General features: G+C 36.6%; 2 protein-coding genes across 3 annotated transcripts in view; both read left to right on the forward strand.

Moving 5' to 3' along the window:
* Positions 1-2,798: 2,798 nt before the first annotated feature.
* pnkd (PNKD metallo-beta-lactamase domain containing) lies at positions 2,799-19,949 on the forward strand. Its single transcript, XM_038276361.1, has 9 exons — positions 2,799-2,983; positions 3,147-3,262; positions 5,528-5,640; positions 6,544-6,602; positions 6,758-6,850; positions 7,131-7,294; positions 10,609-10,695; positions 11,629-11,744; positions 16,295-19,949. The coding sequence occupies exons 1-9, from the start codon at positions 2,826-2,828 to the stop codon at positions 16,466-16,468; spliced, it is 1,080 nt and encodes a 359-aa protein (XP_038132289.1). The 5' UTR covers positions 2,799-2,825; the 3' UTR covers positions 16,469-19,949.
* A 3,583-nt stretch (positions 19,950-23,532) lies between these two features.
* Positions 23,533-25,685, forward strand: part of gmppaa (GDP-mannose pyrophosphorylase Aa) — a 13,288-nt gene continuing 11,135 nt past the window's right edge. For both annotated transcript variants that reach the window (XM_038276362.1, XM_038276363.1), the window contains exons 1-4: positions 23,533-23,674; positions 23,902-23,999; positions 25,380-25,483; positions 25,663-25,685. The exon at positions 25,663-25,685 is cut by the window's right edge and continues 170 nt beyond it. In XM_038276362.1, the coding sequence (XP_038132290.1) occupies positions 23,635-23,674; positions 23,902-23,999; positions 25,380-25,483; positions 25,663-25,685 (265 nt within the window). In that variant the 5' untranslated portion in view covers positions 23,533-23,634. The remainder of the gene's footprint in view (positions 23,675-23,901; positions 24,000-25,379; positions 25,484-25,662) is intronic.

Here is a 25,685-nt window from a genome sequence, read left to right on the forward strand (position 1 = left end):
AAAATCATACACATGTATGGCTATCATTAACACTATTTTGCCAACTGTCTGGCACACTTTCACATGTGAAAACTGTTTTAGATAATTAGTTCACTTTGCAATCAGCCTAAGCACTATAAATAATAATAATTGATAATGACACCATCTTTCAAAATAGGCAATAAGCATTTCTTCATGAAGTCGTGTACTTGCACGCCACAGAATAAGAATGAAACAAATTTACAGAGTTCCTTTCGAGAGAAACACAGAACATGTAAAGCAACTGTGATATGACTATGTGCAGGTAAGCTATAGTGTCAATGGTTCTGAATTTGGAAGTGCATACTGTAGTGCTGTGCATGGGCCTGATGTGATGCATTTGTTTTGTCTTATCCAGAGAGAGATGGAACTAGAAGCAGATGCCATGGGACTTGAGCTACTTTTTGTAGATGAAGCTGGTTTATCCTCAGTAAAACCAGGAGACGTGACAGAAACATTATTGGACATAACCAATACATAACATAACCATGTGTGCAGCTATAAGCCAAAATGGTGTTGTTCACCATCATGCAACCATAGGCCCATACAGCTCTGCACACATTATTGCATTCCTGGACACCTTACATGACATGCTCACTGTTCAGAGACCAGAGCATACCCAATATGTCATCATATGGGACAATGTTAATTTCCATAGGGCTGCTTTGGTCCGCAACTGGTTTACAGACCACCCATTCTTCATGGCACTCAACCTGCCTCCATACTCTCCATTCTTAAATCCCATCGAGGAGTTCTTCTCTGCCTGGCGCTGGAAAGTGTACGACCGTCATCCTCATCAACAGGTAGCCCTTTTACAGGCAATGGAGGGGGCATGTGGAGATATTGACCAGGCATCATGTCAGGCCTGCATACGGCATTCAAGGAGATAATTTCCCCGGTGCCTTGGACTGGAGGATATTGCATGCAATGTGGACGAAATTTTGTGGCCGGACCCAGGAAGACGACATGATGAGGCTGATTGTTTTTTTTGTTTTTTGTGAAATTACTATTTTGTGTTCTGACTTTGTCTTGGTTTTGATGAGTGTGAATAAACAGCAATACTTGAAATTTGGAACCTTATATGTTTACATGACACTATGACAAAAGTATGACCTCAAATTGACATCTGTACACAGAGAAACAGAAATCCAAATGTGTTTTGTATTCATACCATCAGTGTGTAGTTGGCACATTGTGTGCTTAGTAGATGATGGCTTGTGTTTACTGTCTGATACGAAAACACAATTTTTACAAAGGTGTGCAGAGTTAATCTAGCTGTGTTCGCTTTTGCAAGAGAACTGCAATGTTTTGATAATTGGGTGAAAGGTTTTCTTATTTGTGTGTAGAGTTTTGCAAAAATAGCCAATAGTTACAAAAAATGTGCTTAAGCAATCAGAAAAAACTGTATGAATCTCAATGTCCTGTTTTTATCTACCTGTACAGTGTCCTTGGGTGTTGTGATAAGGCGCTTTCAAATAAAATGTATTATTATTAACATTTTGGGCGTGTTGAGAAATAAATGAGTTTCTTCAGTGTGCAACATTGGTCTTGTTTAGTGTTTGGTGAATTTACATTATATTTGTACTTTGTTGATGGTAGCCAACTCTAATCATAGGGAAGTAGAAGTTCTAAAAGTGTTTTAGGTTTATCACAGCAGAGTGTAACTCGTGCAAACAGAGTATAGTAATGTGAAACCTGTGTGTTTCATATGGTAACAAAGTGTGGTTTTTAAACAGAAGTGTATAGTTTTTACAAGAGTGTTTAATTATGCAAAGGATCTGTAGTGTTTTGCTAATTGGGTGTGTGGTTGTGCTAATTGTGTGTAGTGTTTTGAAAACACAGGCCCTGTTTTGAAAATCGTGCTTAAGCAATCTAAAAAAACTGTAATGTAGATGGGCACCATGAAGGAAGAGATGTGACAAAGATGTGAATTGTTTGCAAGGGATGGTACAACATTAGTGGAAAATTACGGAAATAGGCGACTTTCTACATGATGCTATTTAACACAACGATGCTATTTAATGTAAGGGCAGAAGGCGATTAAAACAAGAGAGCCAGTTTAGTCTTTAAAACAGACATGGCTTGATGCTAACATGTTAGTAAGCTGTCAGAATTCGGTCAGAATTCTAAGATCAAAGTCGGAATTCTGAGATCAAAGTCGGAATAGTGAGAAAAAAGTCGGAATTCTGAGATTAAAGTCGGAATTCTGAGATTAAAGTCGGAATTCTGAGAAAAAGTCAGAATTCTGATATTGTCAGAATTCTGACTACACATGTCTGAGATTAAAGTCAAATTTCTGCAAAAAAAAAGTCAGAATTCTGTGAAAAAAGTCAGAATTGTGAGAAAAAAGTCGGAATTCTTAGATTAAAGTCGGAATCCTGAGATTAAAGTCAGAATTCTGACGTTAGAATTCTGAGATTGAAGTCAAATTTCTGCAAAAAAAGTCAGAACTCTGAGATTAAAGCCTGAATTCTGAGATTGAAGTCAGAATTCTGAGAAAAAAGTGAGAATTCATAGATTGAAGTCAGAATTCTGACTTTAATTTAAAAAAAAATGTAAAAATCAGTTAACTTGTTTTCAGTAGCCCTAATCCCCTTCCGTACGAAACTGAAAAAAGTACAAATTTTCTTTTCAATTTTTAAAAAGAAATCGTGGAAATATTAATATATATATATATATATGAAAAGCAGATATTTTTGATAAACTCGTGTGTCTGAATAAAAAAATCGCTTTTTTTCTCCGCCTATCGCTTTCAGAGCACGTCATCGCTGCTACGTCATCACGTAGAGTTCAGACTACCTCAGGCTATGGCGCTTCCTGAGTGGATGTTTACGTCCGTGGTCGCTGCATCCTTCTTCTGTTTCTTCTGTTTATTTCTTCGGTACAGGCGGACCACGACAGCGTTTTGCTGGAAGCTAGTTAGCAGGATAATGGCTCGAACAGAGAAGCCGCTGTTCCGAATCGCGTAAGTAAACCTTCAGAAACCAGTTCCTGCAGCTGAGCAACATTTATTGTTTTAGTTGTTTTACTGATGGCATCCCATCTCTGTTGCGACTCGGGATGACTCCAGATGCTGGTTGCAAGTTTGTGACAACGACTAAAGGCTCGGGTATTTGTTTTCCTTCCAGATACACTCTTTACACGAGGACCAGACTGGGTTATATGTACTACAAGAGGCAAATGAGGAAAGCCAGGGAAAATTATCCTGCTGGACATTCTGCAACCCATCCCATGGAGTTTAACGGTACACGAACATTCAGTTATCCTACTGTCACCCATGGCAACCAAAACTTTAGTTTATTCTGTTAGAACCTAAGAAGATAATGATGATATAATAAAACCCTACCCCTTTACTCTAATACCCCTCTATAAAAAACTCAGTTTTTAATTTTTAATTTCTCTTTTTTATTCTAAATTGACCAAACAAATGCATCCATTACCCATGAATAGTCCATTACCCTAAATACAAAGAAATTGCATGACTGCAAACCCACCAAAAGTACCCTTGACTATCTAAATCAGGGTTCTGCAACCTGAGGCTCTGGAGCCATAAGTGGCTCTTTGCAATCTGTGTTTTGGCACTGAATAGTATCTTAAGTTATATAAAGAAGCAACTAATGTATTGTAATAAAAAATACCAGTCTTAGAAGCTTTTGCAAGTTTTTTTTTTTTTTTTAAAGAATAGATGATTGGATTTTTTAAACAGAATGACATTAAAAGGGGTAATTGAAAGCAAAGCTGAGTAGATGAATAACGATAGTCCAGTGGGTCAAATAGATGTACAGACAAGTTAGAATCCCATCGACACCTCCTTTCGCTGCAAATCTCACAATTCTAAACTTCCACCATAAAATGGGCGAATCCAATCAAAGCACCGACGTCAAATCGGGGATGTTGCCTCATTTGGTTCTGGCCTGTACTTTTGTCATGCCACGAAATTGACATACAGACCAGCCCACTGGTTCACAGTCCAAGAACATGAATAGAGGTAGATGTAAGACACCAGTTTAGCTGTTTATTCTACTGTTGGGTTTACTTCTACAAGAATTACAAAGCAGGCAGTTTCTCTATTGAAAATCAGCCAGAACCACAGGCGGAAATGCAGAGCTCCAGGCTGCACAGAGAAAGGGGAAAGTTTTCACCGCTGGGCCACCGACTGGACCGGACCGGTAAGGCAGGCGGTGGGAGGCATGCTGTCTAGGCTACCGTCACAGGGTCGGGTTCTGTGGCTCCGTGCGCCCGTCCACCAGGGTTCCTGGACCAGCCCCGGAGTTGACGGCGCAGTTCGAGTGCCCGGTGTGTTTCGATTGAGTGCTGCACTGTAGTCGACCAAAATCCTGGACGATTTTAAAAATCCCACTGGAAATTTTTTTTAGGTATGAAAAGCAGGACATGTCCAGAAAAAGGGGACATCTGGTCACCTTACCATAGCAACAATTTCGATGTTTCAGTGAGTGAGTGCTTGTTGCTATGATGAGTCTTTGCTCAGCAGCTTCGCTAGTTGTAAACCAACCAATCAGCTCACAGCTCATCTAAATATTCATGAGCATACCATAAAAGGAAGAAAACCTGTTGTTTAATTCTACGGCATATAACCAGGCTTGCATTAGGGCTCATAGAACAGCAAATAAGCCATTTTCAGCCCAACCAATGTTACACACCCTATTCAGAAACCTTAAGCACCAGCACCAAATACTATATATAATCATTCTATGACCCCCTTAAAAGAACAAGAAACGTGTTTTGTAGATCTCCTTTTCCCGTAATTAGTTTGGAAATGCTTCATCTTTATGAAATGTTTTCAGTTTTTTTCCTTATTCAAAAATCTAAAAATACAAATGAACTTTTATGTGTTTCAAATGGCAACAGATTTACTATATTATATATTTGCCAAAAAAATAATGAGCTGTGGTTTTATTTGAAGGGGTATATAATATCAGACGGACTCAGGACAAAATGGCTCTTTGAATTTTAAACTTTGCAGACACCTGATCTAAACCGACAGACAAGGCTTGAGGATCAGCAGTCAAAGGGATCAGCATCGGTGGGAGAACCTGTTTACAAAAAAAGCTAATAATAGTACAAAAATGTCCTTTGAAGTAGAGCGAGAGGAAGATGGCTGTTGTTAAAAGGCAGTCAAATTAACTTTCTACAAATTCTGTCAGGGACACAGCAGTAGGAAGGTGCACTGGTCATATAAAAAGTCCAGAACAGCGACGCTAAGAATGCCAGACATGCAGTGGGAATAAGTAGGAAGGCTGGTCAGGGTTGATGTAAAGATTAATAGAACTACACACTGGACGATATGCCAATATAATAAAGAAAAACCTGCTGTTTCTTTCCTCGTCGTTCAGAATGATCTAAGAAAATGATAACATACAATCACAGTAAAATCCATTGAAGCCTGAGGTTGTTGGAAATGTTCAAACAGTCTGCAAAAGTAGTGTTATTTACCATGCATTCAAAGCTTGTGTTTGCATATCTTATCTGTCTTCTTTTCTGTTCACAGGTATAAAAATCATTCCCATCTCAGTGCTGTCTGACAACTATAGCTACCTTATAATTGACACTGCATCCAGTGTTGCCGTTGCTGTAGACCCTGCAGACCCTCAAAAAGTTCAGGTAAACATTACCATCAGTCATTTCCATCAGTACTTAAGTTTTAATCCTAACATGTGAGCACAATTTCTAATTAGGCTGAAAGTTTGAGGTACTCATGCTTTGTTTCTATTTACAGCAAACTGGTGAGAAAAGCAAATACAGTTATTGGAGCGGATAACTGTCAGGAAGTTAACTTCCTGCTTAGATTTTACAACTTTGGGCTACATTAATACTGCTGGTGGCCTTGATGCTTAATTCGGATTTTTTATTTCTTTTTGCGTTGCCGTTCATTTTTCCAAATATATGCGACTTGTATGTGATCTCCTGTGTGAACTGCAGTCATACAACGCAAGTGTCCAGCATGCGCAGTAGAGGAAGCCATGATGTCACAGGCCAACGTGCTCTGTGTTTACGGAAGTAAACATGGATGGTGCATCTAGTGATCTTTCCAAACCATAAAAACACAATCTTTTCAACGTGGTTAAACATAAATACTGCTCTACGCATCATCGTCCGCCAAGTTTGTTGTTTTTCTTGCCGCTTCTTCATAGCAACACCCAGAATAGTGACCTTTGTGGGGTATTAATGGCGTTCAGGTCGCATGAATGCGACACAGGTCGCATTTGAAAAGATCAGATTTGTATCGGATTCAGGACCACAGAGCCAAGTGGCCTGGGTCGGATTGAAAAAATCGGATCTGTGTTGTTCAGACTGCCATGAAAAGATCAGATACAGGTCGCATATGGGCCAAAAAATTTGCAGTCAGTTTAGTAAGAGGCATGCCCAGTCAGTTCTTTCTCATTTCTCATGCCTCTTTATCAACAATCAGAAACATTTTGCAGCTCTATACTCTATGAAATGCACAGTTCCTGCTGTGTTTTTGTCATATCGTCATTAAAGATCTGCTTCATTCTAACTCTTCAGGCAGTGCTTGAAGAAGAGGGAGCCATGCTAGAAGCTATACTTTGTACACACAAGCACTGGTGAGTATAGAATCATGTGAATTTAGCCAACATCAGAGTTTAGTGGTTGTGGTTTTTTAAGCACTTATAGTTCGAAGCTTATGTTTGGGTAAAATCATCTAAATCAAATCCTTGTGTTGTTCTGTCTAAAGTTCATGTTTCTTTTGTTTTTTTAGGGACCACAGTGGGGGCAACAAAGGTCTGAAAAGGCTACACAGTTCATGTCACGTGTATGGAAGCGCTGCAGATAACATTCCTGGCCTCACGCAGTAAGTCCCAGCCTGCAGAGGCCAGAGCTCAGACACGCACATAACAGTTAGCCTTTTACTGTAATGAGTCGTTCAGTCAGCACTCCAGGCAGCTGACTTCACAGTGCATTGAAATGCAGCCATAAACTGTTCTTCTGTGTGTGGTGCTGGTTAATTTTAAATAGGTAATCCTGGCAGAGTTTATTTATTATTTTTTAGATTTTAACATGTTCATGTGAATCACCATAATTTTTTCCTGAGATCGGTTTGATTTCTTTTTATTCCTTTCCTCTCTCTCCAGCCCCCTCTCACACAGAGACTCTGTGAAAGTCGGTCGGATGCACTTTAAAGCTCTGTTCACACCTGGACACACCGTGGGTCACATGATCTACCTCCTGGATGGCCAAGCAGTCGGTTCCCCCTCCAGTCTCTTCTCTGGTGATCTGGTGTTCCTCTCCGGATGTGGTCAGTTACCCTTCAATGTTTGATAGCTTATAGCCCCATTTACACTACCCTCTGAAAACCGATCCGTGGCGAGTTCGGACCGAGTTAACCATGCTGAGCTCAGTTCCTTACTAGCACACATTACATCAAACTAACACGGTTCCTCGCCTCCTAGTGATGATCTACGGTACTGCTGCTCTCTAGATCTAAACAAGCAAATCAACATGGCGGCACTTGTAACATTCAGGAAGTTTGAGGAGAGTCAGGCGAAGAAGGCAATCTTTGGTGAATTTACTTGACAGTCGGCTTTTGGGAAGTGGATACAACAAACGATAGTCTAATCAGGGCTTACAGACGCAGGAAATAATGACAGACGTTAGGTTCGTCAGACTGCTAAGCAGAATCATCACTGGACATCATGTGGCACGGTAGAGAAGCTAGTATGTTTAGGAATGTCTGATATTTCATGATTACGGAGGCTGACTGTAAGGAGATGACGCGGTCTGCTCTGCGCTCTTTCTTATCTGAGAATCATGCCAGAGCGGAACCGCGTCGAGTCCTGCTGATGAACTAATACCGCTTTATTGCGGTTCGGTTGGGTCTGGCGCGGTCCGGTTCAGTTGTGTGTGCCATTTACACTCGACAGATATCTGGGTTACCGTGCTCGGACCGATCTCGGCACGGTTTAAAAGGTTAGTGTAAATGGGGCTTATGTGTAAAGATTTTCAAAACAGATATGCATCTAATGCTGCAATATAGGCCCACTCTGGTTTTATCAAATCTGCTGGTTCAGAAAAGTTCCTTTCAGAAGACTTTGCATGATTTCTGTAAAAATCTAAAAATTTCAGTATTTTCTAAGTCTGGATAAATATTAAAAAACATAATAATTTATACGTTTCCTGTCCGGTAGCTTTAGTGGTCTTTTCTTCAATCTTTCCTCCTTTGTCTAATACCATTCCTTCCTCCCTCCTTCCTTCTCTCCTTCCCTGTGGTCTATTATTCCTCATCTACTTTCCTTATTTTCTTTCCTGTTTCCCAAATTTACATCATTGTGTCCTTCCTCTGATCTTTCCGTTCTTCCTGTTGAATAATTAAATCGTAGACTCCCCTCCCATCCACTCTTTGTTCAGGCAAGTATTCTTAGTGTTTATCAAGTGAATCAACTTCAAATAGCTTTATTCGTTTATAGCTCTATAAAAAAGTTACTTCCCCAGCACTTTTGTAATATTTTTACTTTTAATAATGAATTTCACCAGTATTCAACTGGTAGTAGTTGTCTTATCAGGCCTCCTTACTCTCGTACAACTCAAACACAGTTTAGTGTATTATACAGAGGATCAAGGATATGGAACAGTCTTCCCACATCACTGACTGATCTTTCTAAAGAACAATTTAAACGGAGAGTAAAATTGCTGCTACTAAGTTGTCTGAATTTTCCATATGGATTTGTGGTCTAAATTATATTTTAAATTGTTTTATACAAAGAAATGTTGTTTTTGAAATGTCTGAAATGGTGAAATATATTTGTTTTAATGGAGACTGCCACTCATTAAGCCCCTTGAGGGTTTTTTGGCAGTTGCCCATCCCATTTTTTTTTTTGTGTGAAACACTATTCTGTTTTAATGGTTTTGTTGTGAAATTTAAAATAAATAAATAAAAATAAAAATGAACCTACTGTAAAAAAAATTCTGCAAATTCATTGTGAGCTACAGTATTTTGTGTTTTAAAATAAAAAACTACCGTAATTTTCTGACTATTAGCCGCACCTGAATATGAGCCACAGAAGCTAAATTGCATGATTTGTACGTATACAAGCCGCACCGGACTATAAGCCGCAGGTTTTTTATGTTTAATGTCCGTCTTTCTCGCTGTCGTTCTGTCTCGTACCACTCGTGGTAGAAGTCTGCTTCCGGAGGACCTCCACATTCCCCCCCGCGTGGCTACCGTACTTGTGTGTTGAAGCAAATGTGACGTCAACATGGTGGATGGTAAAATCCATAGAATTAGGTATTACGCTAGTTGCCGTTAGTTGTAAAAGTCCATAGATAAGCCTCATTCTTATATAAGCCGCAAGGTAGAAAAAGGTCGTGATTTATAGTCTGAAAATTACGGTATGTAAACTCCAGTCTTTAGGTTTTGTGAGAAAATTGTTGGAAGTCCATATAAAATTAAATGAATGTAATCTAAAGATTTTCTTTAATTTATACATTATTTCTAAAGCACAAAGAGTGAAAACGTTTAAGTTGTAATCCACCTACAGCTGTTCTCCTGGGGTGTAACTCTGTTCAGGCACATTGGTCCTTTTCTTTCATACACTCCTCAAAGTGGAAAAGATGGATGCTGGAATTTTACTAAGTCAGGAGTTGGCTGAGAGAAATAGCTGCCTGCCTTATCTTTTTTTATATCATGAGTCAATAATAATTTCTTACTTTAAATCAATTGAAATGAAAATCAATTCAAAAAGGACAATAAAATTAGAAGACAATAGACCCAGGTTTATCTTGCTATTACATGGTAAGGGGAGGATCTTAATCCCCAATGCTCACTATTTGAGAACTGCAGTAGCATCTTGGCGTCTCCAAATGTATCAGATGCCATCTTCCTTCCAGCTGGGATTAAAAAAGAAAGTTTCTCACCTACTGTTATCAAGATTAGTTCAAATGAGATACTAAACTGGACCCTGTTAATCAGATGAAACCAAAACAGATCTTTTGTGCATCAACAACTCCATAAAGATAATATGGAAATTCACTTTTTTGTCATTAAGTGATGGAGGATCCATGGTGGGTTCCTAGAAACCGTTACTGGAAAAATAAAAACAAAATTTTCATCTGTTTTTTTCTGTAGGATATTTATCCAAGAATGCTCTAAAGCAGAGCCTGCAGTTATTGCACTAAATAGTATTGACAATGATACTGCTGTCATCTTTTAGGAAACAGAGGACTACATACAGTAGATAGATCATTTGCAGCACTATTAGTCCTCCTTTGTTTGTAAATGTATTAAAGAGGCTAATACTAGCACTTTGCTGCAACCTGCTTCTATCTTTCATAAGGACAGACTCTCATGGCTCTTTTCCCTTCAGCAGATGCTAATTCTATTCTTTCAACTTGTACTCAACAAGTCAGGACGTGTGTGGAAAAATAAGACGGCAGTGCAATGCTGGAAAACCCACAGTTTTATAACATTTTAAGTAAACTGCTATAGGTGAACTGTGCAGTGAAGTAAAAGTAAAATATTTATTGCAAATTGTGGGTTTCTTTTAGTTCTGCTGTTGTTGTGTTAATGGAATCCCTAACTGTATGATCCGATGATCTGAACTTGATTTTTTTCAGGGAGGATGTTTGAGGGCAGCGCCACAACGATGCTCTCATCGCTGGACACGGTTGTTTCATTAAGTGACGATACTTTACTATGGCCAGGTACGTAAATCTGCTCAGTCGTCAGATATTACAGCTTTTTCTGCAAACTGGCATGTAAACAGAGTTTTTGTGTAGTTGTAAAATGTTTGGAATTTGATGTTTGTATTTTCTTGGTCTGGATAAAGGTAGAAAATAATCATATTTTCAGACTTTAGTAACTTTTCTTGAATATTGTGTCCTTCCTTTCTTTACTTTCTCATTTCTTAATTTCATTTTATTTTATTTTTGTCCTTTCTATCAGATTTTCCCTGCTGTCCTTCCTTCCTGCTTTTCCTTTAAAACTCTTATGTGTCCTTCTTTTCTTTACTCACTTGTGGCCTTCCACTCTTCCTTCTACTTTTCTTAATTTCTCGTGTTCTTTTTTTCCTTTTGTTTTTTCGATTTGTTCCTTTGCTTTCCTTTTGTCTCTCTGCCATGCTTCCAATTCTTTTTTTTTTATCTTTGCGTTCTCCTGTTTTTCCCCCCCTCTGTCCTTTCTGTTTCCTTTCTTGTATTCTTTTTTACTTTTCTCCATCTTACCTTCTGTATCTCTTAGCCTGCTTCCTATTTTTCCTTCCTTATGTCCCTCTACCTCCTTCCCTTGTTTCTTCCTTCCTTTATTTGATTCCAATTTTTTTCATATTGCCATTTAAACCTTCCTGTGAAAGCTAAATAGTCACAGTTCCCCCGTTTTCAACAGTGAACTCGTTTAAAAGTATACAGTAATAAACACTAATTTTTCTTGTCCAGTGTATTATTAACAAAGCTTGATGGAAGTTGTTGAAGCAAAGGGAAGTTTTTCCATAACCCTGTAAATGTGTATTTGCTTGTTTACATTATGTCTCCTCTTTTTACTGCACCGATCTCTCTAGAGTCAGTCCTCTGTGGGCTAAAAGCTTTCAAGTCTAGTTACATGTGAGGCATATTTCTATGTGTCCTCTGACAACCCTGCAGGTCATGAGTATGCAGAGGACAACCTGCTGTTTGCTGCTGAGGTCGAGCCACGAAACGCTGTTAGGGAGAACAAATACCAGTGGGTGCTGCAGCAAAGAGGCCAGAAGCTGTGTTCGGTAAGGATATCTTTTCCATTGTTATGCTTCTCAAGCACACCTTCCCAGAAAGGACTCATGTCGTCCAGCACCTACAACCTAGACTTATCGTCTGTATACAGTTTACACGCTGTTAAAGCTAGGCTCCACAATCCCACCAACCTCCCTCCCTCCCTCCCTCCTCCTTTAGGCTTACTTCATCAGTGATGCAGTCTGCAGCCAGGTGAAGGCTCTAACTTTAGGGCTTACCTGGAATTTAGATTGCTTTTTACCTCTTATCAATGCAACATGGCTGCAGAAGCTGTTTCACTACTTTTTGCAGTTTTTTCAGCCTCCATTCCCAAAACACAGCGTGTTGCAAAACTTTTTATATCTCTTGATCTTTTTTAGTATTCCATCACTTTCTGTTTATAGTCTTCCCTCATTGATCAATGTGGAAACACGGATCGGTTTTGGCTTAATGCTGGAGATGCCTGCGGAGATGTACCAATTAGCAACACCAGAGGACAGCAAAATATGGAAATGATATGCCAATTCAGAGACAACGATTAAAGGGGTGATCTTGTCGACTTTTTCCAAGTTAAAACGTGTGTGTTATGCTACGTTCACACTGGATGTGCTTTGGGCAGCAAAAAAGGGACCGGCTGCTTCATTCTTTATGCTTTTATACATTGTCCGACTCGCGTTAAGAGCATCCCTGATGCTCCTGTAGTGCATCCAGCAAAGTGCGTACAGATGTATCTGATGCTTCTGCTGCCCCTGTCTTCAGTGGCAAAGAGCAGCTTTGCTATATTTGCTGTGTTAAGTTGGTAAAAAAGTAGTTTAATATTTATTTTTTAGTGAGAAAGTCCACCTCAAGACATCGTCTGTGCATGAAGATGACGAACCTGCCTTAAAATATTAGTTTGCTGTCAGAGCTGCTCAGATCCTCTGGCCTGGTCGCCTTTTAGGGGTTTTCTGCTACCTTTGCGGAAGCTGGAAGTAGATGTTAGTGTTTTTCAGGTATGTGGTGCAAACTGTGGTCAACAGCATAATAAAAGAAAACACATTTTGCCGGCAGATTCCGATATTTTTAGTTAATTAGGTGTTTATAAACAGATTCAGAGGAGTGATCATAACCATCTTTATTAGCAGCACTGTGTCTGTCTCCCTGCCACCTCCCAGATCAGTGCGTCACATGCATCAAATGTGCAGAAGCCTTATGCTTCAGATGCATCTAGATGCTCTGCTCCTGCTGCTCGAGACGCACTGCAAGACCTTTGACTTTGCATGTAAACCAGCTGCTTCTACTACTTCAATCGTGTGCGGTGTGAACGTAGCATTAGTGATGGGCTTCAGCTAAAATTTGCGAGAAATAGTGTGTATGAAAGTATGTTTTTATTTTTGATATTATGTTGTCTTGTTCAAACCAAAAAAGCCAACAGGAACTTCCTCTCCACAGAGCCCAGTGTTGGTTCCTCCTCCTTGATTAGAGTCAAACCTGAAAGAATGCTAGCATTAGCCCCTGGTGCTATATTGCTATATTGTGTATGTAAAGTAGCAGATTATGACTCATTTAATCACCATTCAAGCCCTTTCTGTTTATGGTTTTAAAGTTTAAAACTGGGATGCTTCTCTTTCTTAACAGGGTCCGTCTCTTTCCTCATTTAGGAACAGATATTATTTTAATACCAAAATATTTCAAGAGGCAACTATCATGGCCAGCTGTGTTAAAATGTGTCGCTGCAGGGAATTTCTCATCTGCAATTCAAATATAATGTTTGTGTCTAGAAACCCTGATTTCTAGCTCTGTTGGCTTTGCCATTGTATACCAGGCTGTGTCTGCATTTCAATGCCCAAACTTTTTATTCAGTACAAGTAACCTTGTTCAGGTTTAGAAAAAAAAAAACATAACTTTTGATCAAAGGGCTACACTGAGCACTAGTGAAGCAGGAGAATTTACCCTGAGGTCACAGAGACGAGAAACTGGTTAGGAGGGTTTTAACAGTCGGCCTTTACCCAGAGATCTTTCAAATTAATGGCCCTGTTATAAAAAAAAATAAAATCTTAACCTAAAAGTGTTGCTGTGAAAAACATGATATTTTAATTTATTTTGTTAAAGCTCACATATGTAATAATGACAGGGATTTATGACAGAAATGTGATATATTCCACATAAGTATGGTATCCATTAGGGGCTAAACAAACAGATTAATCAAGAAAACCTGCAGTTCTGTATCTCAATGCTGCCTCTCTTAGATAATATACTTTTTATTTTTTCCATCTGGATGAAGAACATAAGGAGTTAAAAGACTGCTTAAATTAATTTATGCTCTTGAATGTTAAAGGGTGAATAGGGATGACGTCCCATGTGTTAAGGCCTATTAACATAGCTTGGTTTAGTTGAATCTTCTTTAGTTGAATGGAGATGGACTCATGTTACAACAGAAACATTCTGGATTCACACTTTACTCTCAGTATAGCAGAAAGATGAATCTTTAACTCTTTTCTCTGAATCGTACACTTTGCCCAATTGTGTTACTTTGTAGGAAATCTAACTGGCCCAATTTTATTTTTCATATTTCTGACTAAAAAATCTACTATTTTAATTCAGGTTCCTGTTATCAGAAAGCAGTTTTTACTCATTTTTAATCCCTCAGTGTTGCAGCTTCATAGTAATGTACTGAGTTCCAGGTGCTGTTGGCTCATGTTCGGGGATTTTCTTGGAAAAAGGAAGTCACATCTGACTTCAGACAGACATTTTGGCTTGCTACAGAAGGGAAATGCCAGGTGTTTGCTAATAAGATTAGCATAGGCTCTGGTCTATCCATGTGTTCCACAAAGCCATGGCAGTGTGATGGTGAACGGCTTCGAACTGAGCCAAGACGCTGACACCAAAGCAGCCTAATGAGATTCAGGCTCTGTTCGTGGTTTCTGTTTAGGGTTGATTTTCACAGTTCCATGTGTTCTGTGTAAAATCTTACAGTGTCCTGGCATCATGTTCAACTAAAACTGCCAGTTAAATGGGACTTTATCTGACAGACCAACACAAAAGTAAAAACACAATTTTTAAGATTATTTTATTATTGTTTATTTCTAATAATTTATAAAATTATTAGTGAACTTTTACTACCTTTTGCATCATACCAGTATCAATTCTTACAGGAACACAATTTGAGAGATTTTGTAGGCTTATTTATATTCAGGTATGTGATCAATCACTGATCATCAGTGTCACATGTATATTGAAACAGCTTTACAGGAGGCTTAAAACTGGGTGAGGAACAGCTAAACTCTGCTACCAAAGTTGGGGAAGACAGTTTAGAAGATGTCCAGCAGTCCCATCAGCACAGAGCAACCAGAAACCAGTGAGACCAGAGCACTCCCTTCTACTGTCTGGAGATGTCTGGCCAGAGGTTGTCTTCATGGAAGAGATGCAACCAAAGGGCCTCACCTATGTAGAATAAAGGCCAAACGGCTCAAGTATGCTTAAAAACACAGGAACAGGAGTTCAGAAAAATGGCAGCAGTTGCTCTAAATTGAAGAGTTAAAATGTGAAATATTTGGTTGTAGCAGAAGACAGTTTGTCTGTCAAGAGAGCGGTACAATAATGAGTGTGTGCATGTAAAAGTGATGCATGATGGAAGTTCCTTAAACATTAGGGGGTGCATTTCTGCAAACGGGGTTGGAGATTCGGTCAGGATTAATGGCGTTCACAATGCTGAGAAATACAGGCAGACATTTAGCCATCGTACCATACCATCAAGGAAGCAAATGATTGGCCCTAAATTTGTTCAAGTAGGACAAAGATCCTAAACATACAACCAAAGTCATGGAAAACTACCTTCGGGGTAAAGAATGAGATCAATGGTGATGAGCCCTGATCTCAGCCCCATGAAGTGTGTCTGGGATTCCATGAAAAGTCAGAGAGAAGTGAGAAAAACTACAGACGATATGCGTTTGATTCTCCAAGATGTTTGGACAAACCTACCAGCAGAGTTCCTTTAAAAAAAATGTATGCAGGTTTATATAAAATAAACAATGCTTTTTGAAGGCAATGGGTGGTCATACTAAATTTGGATTTCTCTTTTGTTCATTAACTGTATTTTCTTGGTGAATGAAAATTAATTATTAGAACTTTATTTTATTTTACACCTACATAAAACGTTTGAACTGTACAGAAAGTCTATAGCTATGAATAATTTTGCAAGGTAGTGTAGAACTGAAGGGTTCATATGAAAAATGTAAAAGCACCCTGGTTGTCTTCAGATTCTTATTCTAAAGTTATATTACTTAAAAAAATACTACTTACATGACAAATAAACAAACAAGGATGTTATATTAGGTTTTTTCCATTGCTATTTTAACTATTCATGATAATATTCAAGTTGTTTTGGGGATTTTAGCTGCAAAGAATAATGAATACAGATACACAGGGCGAAATTCAAACTGCGTCAGACTTTCAGGGATTTCCAGCCACAGGAATCCCTGACTGCATTTATTTCCTTTCTCCTAAAGAGAAAAGAAAGTGCTTTAGCTTTCTGAGATGGAATTATTTATTTATTTATTTTTTTTATGTGCTTCCTATTCAGAGTCCCTCCACCATCGGGGAAGAGAAGCAGTACAACCCTTTCCTACGCAGCCACTCTGCAGAGCTCCATCAGGCTCTGGGGATCCAGCAGCTCCCAGATGAAGACTGGACCCAGTTCAGGGCAAGGGTCTTGGAGGAACTGAGAAAATGCAAAGACCACTACAACAGGAGGTAGTGAAACAGGACTGCCATACGACAATATAAAGAAAAGAGCTCACTGTTGGTGGAAATGAGTGATCTTTAAGGTTATGGTATTTGAAAGTTCATGAATGGGCATTATGACATTTTGAAATTAATCTGTGACCAAAAGGACCAATAGGTGCATCTTCCCCATTTAATCATACCACAACATATAATAGACCCATTTCCCTCCAGGGGTTGTAGGTTAATTACAAATGTATTTTGTAATCTAGATTAGAAGGAGTGCTAAATCACTTAGGCAGACTATAAATGCACATACAATAAGTGAGTATGTTGTGGTTGATCTACAAAGATGGCGTACACGATTCATAAGATGCACAAACAGGTTTGATAGCCCTGAGTTAAATGGGTAAATTGCATGTAGAGAGCAGCTGTGAAAGTAAGAGGAAATATTGCCATGGATTGGAGGTAATGGATACTTAAAAAATAATAATTATATAGGATATGGATATCATTTGTACTCTACATATGGGTAGGTCAGACTGTTGCAAATAAAAAAGAAACAATTAAAAATCCTGATTTATACCTGTTTTACACCTGTTGAAGATCAGCTTTGGGTGTGCTAAAAAGTTTGCACTTGTTTTACTACACAAACTCTAAAGATCAGGTCTGTAAAGCTGCATGACTGATGTTTGGTTGTTTTACAAGTAGCTTCAGCCGGGTTTGTGTTATCGGTACCTTAAGCAGTTTAGCCAGTGAGGTACTGAATTGTTTGCTCTTACTGTAAACTACAACTCGGAGGACTTCTAACTGATGAGGTTTCATCTGCAGGCCTTTTGCACGGTTTCAAGTCCTGATTAAGACTTGTTTTTTTCTCTGTCATCATTTATGGACTGAAGTGTTTGGTTTTGATATATGTTTTTGTAATGCAAACTTCAGAGTTACATTGAATTGAACAAATTCCATAATGCGCTGATTTTAGATGGCACCTCAGCCATGCAGAAATTTTCCTGCAGTTTGATTTTAGGCAAAGAAGAAAAACACTATTTCTTTGTAGAGATTATTCTAGGGAATGTTTTCTGTTTTTTTTCCTCAATTGTGTGCATACTTGAAGGTTCTTTTTTTTAGTGGGGATGCGTGAATTACTTTCAAATAGTCAGTGGCCTATCAGCAGTAGACAGCAATCAGAGCTTTTCTAGTGTCAAAACACAAAACAAAATGAGACTAGTAGGCTCAATTATAGGGTACTAAACTGGGAAAATATTATGGAAACTTTATATGATCAATCTGACTTTGCATTGATTAAATCTACAGTACCTGCATTTAGTTCATAGAAATGTTTGCTGACATGATATAAAGTAAAATGCAGCACCTTCCACAAATATATGTCTCCTAATGCAGGGGAATAATCCCAACATAAAGAAATTAGCCTTGAATTATTACTTAAACTTTAATCTCAAAGTTTGGAAAATCATTAAAGTTTTTTATGGATCTTTATTTTACTAAAGTGAGAAGTGTTGAACTTTTTCCTAAATATTGAAGCGGATCCCAATCTTTTTTAGACTCCATTTTCAAATGAGGATCATGGCGAAACATGCTTAGTGAGAGAAAGGGTTCACCTGACTTAATTTGCAAAGATATCAACTACAAGCAACAGGGCTTAATGAGGAGTTGAGAGAAGATGGAAAGAATGTAAAAAGAAAAAAATATTCTCCAAACCACTGAGTTAAAAAAAAGAAATTACTGTAATATCAGGTTTCCTATAGATCTTTTCCAGTGGGGTTGATATACAAGGAGCGTGCAGCAGCATGTGCTCAGTTCTTCAGAAATGATACTATGGTTTTACTGGTACCAGGTGCCAACGCACAGTAGCTCATGTTGTATCTTGAGGCTGAAGTGTCAAAATATCTGATCTCATAGCTCTGATTGCTGTTTATGAGAGTTTTAAAAAAAAATCTCTTTTTCAAAGTGCTTCCCCTTTTCTTCTTTGTTTTTGATTAAAAAACAGAAATAATATTTCAACTCTTAAAGTGTACTAAAAGTTGTGAAGGTACGGTGGTGTAAGTTCTGTAACCTGAGTGAAATATCATTGAAGGGAACTTTTATTTTTTGTTTTTGTTTTTTTACTGGCAGCCTGCAGAACTGATACTGGATTTAATATGAAGAAAACTACATTCAGACTGGTGTTGAATAATTAGCATACAAGAACATTTAGCAGAAAATGGGTTCAGACAAGTTAAGCAAAAAAGGTAATTTTGTCTTTCTCTTTGAAACATGAAACTTCCCTGTAGTTCTGACTGAAAGAATGTTTTTATTTGACCAGTTAAAATGTATATAAACGTATTTATGTTGTATATTACTGAACTATCACGGTACAGATTTATTTGCGGCTGCATGCAATCAGCTAAAAAAGATGTTGGTCACTCACACAGAAGAGGATGCAAAATGTTCCTTTTATTGCTTTTTGGTTAATGTTATGACAGAAAGTGAATTGATAAAGCCCCTACCAAAGTACTCCACACCAAACTGATGCATGAATGACGCACCAGCTAAAGACCAGGCTATTTTATTTTAAAGAATTGAAGTTTCCAGTAACAGGGTGACAATGATTTTGGAGCAGTGCTTTATTGCACGTCTAATGTCCTAAAAACGCCTGGATAGCAGACATCATGCTTTTGATTTTAGGCATCTTTTCATAGGGTGCCCCACAAGGAACCTGTGAACAAAATAAACACCTATAAAATCTTGAACAGTGCCATCTACTGTTCACTTTTGCACCACTTGAATATCATTTTATGTTTTATTATCTAGTTCTGTTCTAATTTTGCATTCAAAGTTATTCTTTTCTTTAATATCTTTCCATTTTCATAAGGTTTAGACCAAATAAGTCAAAGTAAACTATTGAAAATCTGCTTTTCTGCGACCTTGGAGCCTCTTTTATTGCTAGCATTGATTTCTCTTTCATTTGTTTTGTCATAAATGAGTCAAAACGAAGCTAATGCATGTGCATAATTATTTTTCAACTTGCTGTAATCTTTCTGAACCAGACTGAGCCAAAAGCAGACGGATATGTGTAACCTTGGCTAATGTGTCCCAAACATCCCGAATAGAAAACAGCCTAAGGGATTTATTATGCTGTGATAAGACTGTGCATCTTTTAGTAAAATATATCAACATCTTTTATTGCACAATATTGTGATTTCCTTGGGCAATTTACAGAATCTGTAAGAAATGCACAATAAATGTTATTTGTATTAAGTTTTTTTTGCTGGTGTTTTATCATTTTTCAAGCTCTTTGAATTTGGGCCTCTTTTATTAGTTAGAAATGTTTTCATTCTTTTTTTAATAATTTGAACTGTTTTTATAGACTTTTTTTGTGTTTGGAAAATGGCCTTTGTTGTTTTACCACTGATGTACAATGTAAGGAATGATGAAATTAATACATCTAAGCCTAGAACAGGGATGCATCACAGAGATAAAAGTAACTCTTAACTATAACAGTTATATATCAATAATTAATGTACAAAAATAAAACGTCCACATGGTTTATGCTTTAATGCTCAATGAGTTCTGGTTGATTTTGTGTTTTTATGCTTTATATTGTTGTAGGTCCTACAGTTGCCTACATTTTATAGTTTTTTATTTTATTTTTTATAGTTTATAAGCCTAAAGGTTTTACATTCTTGAAATTAAATCATTCAGTCCATGTATCCTTTTATCCACTGAGCTCCATTTATCCCATCTGAATGAAATAATGCTGTGGATTCATGTTTTCTCAGAACTACGCAACTGCCTAAGCTTTCAAGGCACAAAATGCCATGAGAGGCCGATTAGCCAATCAGGAGCTGAGATGAGGAACTATGGAGATAGCAAAGTAGAAAAAAAAAAAGTTTTTTGTCATCTTTTCACATTCAAACCTAACATCAGCATTTCAGGGAGGATTCCATTTGATCATATCCGTATCAAAGTTGCACGTAAACATGAAATATTTCACATTCTGGACCCTCTGAGAATCTAAATCAGAGAATGAATGTAAGACATTTAATAGACATTCAGACAAAGCTTGATTTGAAGCACAACAGTCATCAAGGTCATAAAATATTTCTTAATTCAAGACCCAGCAACACCATCTGGAATCAAAAGGTTCAAACTATTGTATATCAAGGTCATTTAGAAGGTAACAGAGGTTCTTGCGACAGTATTATTATTACAGTTTGAAAAAAAGTTAAACATTTAAAAAATATTTATATTGTGACACTTTTCCATGTTCCACTCTTTAAAAGTTGCAACTTCAGATGATTGGTCATTAATCATCCTTGTCTCCATCGTTCAAAACGTCTTTATTTAGTCCTTCCATCCTTACTTCTGTTTATTTATCCATCTCCTTTGATTCTAAGTTTTTAATCCCAATTTAAAAAGGGGACAAAATTTGACAAAATCTGAAATAAATGATAGTAAATTGATTCATTCTAAATCTAAATAATAAATTCATAATCCTTGTGGCTATACTGTTAGAAAAACTAAAGAGGATAAAAAATTCAGGAAATTAAGGCAGAATAGGTTTGGAATTGTGATTTTTCTTCTTTTTTTTATGGATAAAACATTTAATCTCAAACGTTTGTAAGAACACTGTTTTAAAGCTCCATTTTAAGAATTATTGTAGAGATTCCATTTCCTAAATGTTTCAACATTTTCAGGTGTTTTATAAATTGGTATGTTAAGACTAAGAAAGGAAACAAAAAAACAGGCAGTCCAGGTTTTAGTTTAGACTTTCTAACAATGTATTTGTATTGTTTCAAATAAAGAGTTTAATTTAGAAAGTTTGCATCTTAATTAGATTTTAAAGAAATACCAAAATGGTAACAATCTTATAAAAAAAAAAGAAAAGACAACAACAACCTTTGTTCAGATATTGAAGGGGAAGAATGAAATAAATGAATCTTTAAACTTTGGAAACATTTTGTAAGAACTTAACATTCTTCTGCAGATGAGCACCTGAGCATTTTCACCCCTGGTGATTGTTGACTGAGATGTTATTGCATTTTGTTTGATGAAAATTCACACCTTATTTACATACTTTTGAGCTCTAAATATCACCACTCGGGAGACTGTTTTACTTCAGGTTATGTTTTAATGAGCGGGTATGAAAGCAGACTCCTCCATCAGAGGTGTGTTTGCTATTTGTTGTCTTTATGAGTCTTGCACGCTGACAGCTGGGTTATTTTTTCATCTCCAATAACTCTTAAATAACATCTTAACCTACTTTGTCGAAATATACTCTGAGAAACGAGATGGTGAAGTTTTAGGTGACAAAGCACTACAGTTAAATATTTCAATATTTAATACCATGAACTAGTATTTTGTATCACAAACGGATTACAAGTCTAATTTATGGAAAACTGATATTGAACAAAAATAATCACATAAAAACAAAATGGTGTCTTGTTTTGTTTTTTTACAATAAGAAAAATTTTATATTTTGAACACCTTACACTCTTTTGGTTATGTTTTTTGTTTAAGAAGATACTGAAGATGATAATTAAAGGCCGATTTTATCTCCATAGTACAGCAAGCCTGACAAAACTAGTTAAAAAGTGGACTAAAAGGAAAAAGTCTTCAATAAATGCAGTAAAGGGGAAAAAATATAATTAAATTAGAGTAACAAATTATAAAAGGAGGAGCTAAAACAGCAAAAGACCACGTTACAATGCTAATTGGATTTACAATTAGAATTAACCCAAATGAAAACCCAGGGAAAAAATGGAGTTTAGATTTAAAAGATTGGGTTTATTCTGCAGAGGGAATATCAAATCTTCGGGTTTCAGTGTCCAGGAATGCTGCTGTAAAAGCCTGATCCATCTGTCCTTTACTTTAACTTTACTGCTTAAGGGTGATTAAAATGCTGTGTTGGGTTAATAACAATATTTTATGCCTCCTTTACTAATTTTCTCTTTTTTTTGCCAGATTTTCATCTTTCAGATGATTATTATTTTTTACAATCAATAAAATAAATGATATACAGTATAAGTCCATAGTGCTGCACTTTTCATGGTACATATTTCTCACCACTGAAGGGGCAAATTGGAAAAAAAAAATATATAACTTGTTGTGTATTTCTTCACAAATAACCCGGTTGTCCAGCCCTCAGCTATTACTTTAAAAACTATCAACAAACCTAAACAGGTAATATTATTGTAACATTTTTATATTGATTCCACATATTTAAAGTTAATCAAAAACCCTGCTAACCCTATATCAGTTTAATTCTAAATTACTTCAGCTTTTTAAAAATTAAAAATTGTCAGACCAAATCCACCAGTCTAAAACACACCTTTCTAATTTAATTTGCTGGAGCTCTTAAGTTATTCATGTATAATGAATGTTTCTCGTTGATATGAGTTGAAATACAACAATGATATGTAGCACTGATGAATAAAGTGCTAATTTCTCACAAAAAGGAGTGACAAGGCATTTCTCTAATTGTAGTAATGCATGGATGCAAGATTGTTCCTCTCTTTGTGTTACTCTTTAATGCTGTCCATACATCAACAGTGCAAAAAAAACAAAAAAAAAAAACTTTGCAAAAAGGTTCAATGTATTGTACTGGCTCAAAAATGTATTATAAAATAAGCTTTGTATGAATTATTATTGTTGAACTGATGTAGAGCAGAAAAGGTGCAAATGCAATGAGAGCAGGTAAGTAAATTAATGTAAAAACATGAAAACATATTTCCAAATAAAGGAGTACCAAATTAGTTTGTCCTCTTTTACAAAAATAATTATGCCATTTATATACCTTAAATGGCAATGTTTAACCCCTTCAATGCCAGACCCAAAGTTACACATTTTCATTTAAACCAGCTGCAAAGAAAAACTTTAATTAGAGATGTGTTTCTTCTGTTTGAAATAATGTCTGTTGGTTATTTCACTTATTTCTGGTCGTCTTCTACCAAAAATTAAGGTTTTTATTAATTTATTTTGTGTTTCTGTGTGTAAAAACTGACTCCGAGGTAAATGTGATGCCTTAGAAGCAGAACAGCGCCTTCCCAATACGCTCCAGCTCTGTCACGTGATCTACTCCGTGATTTTACGGTAATCTCGTAGAATCACAAGTGGTACGTAGATACGGAAGTGTACAGTCAGCTGTTCCAGGCAGACCTGTCAAGTGTTTTTCTGTGACAATACACCCCCTCTGTCAACATGCTGAAGGCGATCATTTTAATCGGAGGTCCCCAAAAAGGTGAGAATTTATCTGACTTTACTCCTAGTTCCACTTTTCGGTCATGTTGGTGTTATTAAAGAGAAGCTAATCTGCTAATGCTATCGAACAGGCTGAGCTTGTTTATAATGACGTGGCTTAACGTGAAAGACACAAAACAAGACATGTTTTATCAATGTTTAATGTATTTGAGAAGATGGGATACTATTGTTCAGTGAAAAGTAATTGGATTATTAACTTTGTTTCAGGGACAAGATTCAGACCATTATCTTTTGAAGTTCCCAAACCCTTGTTTCCAGTGGCTGGTGTCCCCATGCTTCAGCATCACATTGAAGCATGTGTCAAAGTGAGTGATTTTCTCTTTATCATCTGCTATAGATGCAGAACTGCATCTCTAAAGATCTGTCAAAGTTTTATTTCTGCAATTTAATGTCATCAGTGAAACTCATACATTCATTACTCAGTAACATTGTCCACAGAAATGTTTTGTTTTGCAAATGTTTGTGGTGTAAAGCCAAGGAAAGGTTTAGTTTAAGGAAAACTAATGATAAATAAGGATGCTTAAAGTAGAAGGATTACTGCTGCCTTTAGGGGATTGTGAAGAAAAGTCAATTCAGATACACAACAAAGAAAGGACAACTTGTCTGACATATACTCCATAGAATAATTTATGGGTTATTGACAAGAGGAAGATGAATGCCTCCATCCCATCTCTTATTTATATAGAAATGAATGCATTAGCAGCTCTCCTGTATATATTTAGTACATTTGCTGTGGAATAAATAGAAATAATTGTTTATTGAAATTATATGTTTATTTATCTGTTTAATTATCTGAGCAATTTTACCCATTTCTTTTAAGGAATTATAATGGATCATTTTTTTAAATAATTTATTACATTTGGGACTATGTATCCTCAGACTGAATCTCACACTGATTATAGTGCATCATTTCATAATTTTGATAAAGGGATCCAGAAACTGACTAAATGTCTCCTTTTCTGGCCCCACTTTGCATTTTTTTCAGTTTTTTTTTTTTATTTAGTTTTTTTAATTCAGCTCGATAGTTTTGCATCTAACAAACAAATGTTGACAGCTTTACGGGTGAGATTTATAAAAGATATAAACACTCTGTCAAGTCTTAAAACTTCAACAGGAAAATGATCTGACATATTACCACATTGCAAAGTCATTTAAATCAAGTCAAAGAAAAATATTGTATTATTTGTTGAACTAAATAGAAAAGAAAAGAAAAGCCTTTATGAAAGACTAAGGATACTCAAAAGCCCAAAATGTAGTAAGAAATGATGACTAACCTAGAAACTAAGCTAAGGATACCTATTTATTATTGGGATGCCAAGGTAAACTGGTACTGTGATTGTCTTGTTCCTGGATGCTAATCACAATTAAGTAAAGAATCAAATGGCAAAGAGGCTTCACAGAGAATATAAAATTTTTTTTTATTAAAAACCAAACTTGTTTTGTAAAAAAAAAAAAAAAAAAAAAAAAAATGTGGGACAACCTGCCACAGCTCATATTGCACTTTCTTGTATTTATAATTAAAAAGTGAAAAATGGGAAAATCTAAGGTTGAAAACTAATATATATATATATATATATATATATATATATATATATATATATATATATAATACTTCTAATTCAGTTAAATTTTCATCCTGTTGTAAAATATCCTGTTATGATTGTCTACTCTTTCCCCTTTTGTAGGTACCAAATTTAAAGGAGATTTTGCTTATTGGCTTTTATCAGCCAAATGAAGAACTGAATCGCTTCCTGTTTAATGCGCAGCAGGAGTTTAAAATGCCGATCAGGTAATGGATGGAGCTTTGGCCTTTATCACTGGAGAAGTACAGACAAAAATATGACATTTTTTTTTTTTTTTAAGTGCCTTTTTAAAAGTTATTTAAATGTCTATAAAGGTGGAGTTTTAAAGCTAGTTTAACTGCTAAATAATTACAGGTACCCCTTTGTTCTCCTCTCTGCACTGCAGGTATTTACAGGAGTTTGCAGCCC

This window comes from Cyprinodon tularosa, unplaced genomic scaffold (assembly GCF_016077235.1).
Source record: "Cyprinodon tularosa strain WSP-4 unplaced genomic scaffold, ASM1607723v1 ctg124, whole genome shotgun sequence".
NCBI classification, from domain to species: Eukaryota; Metazoa; Chordata; class Actinopteri; order Cyprinodontiformes; family Cyprinodontidae; genus Cyprinodon; species Cyprinodon tularosa.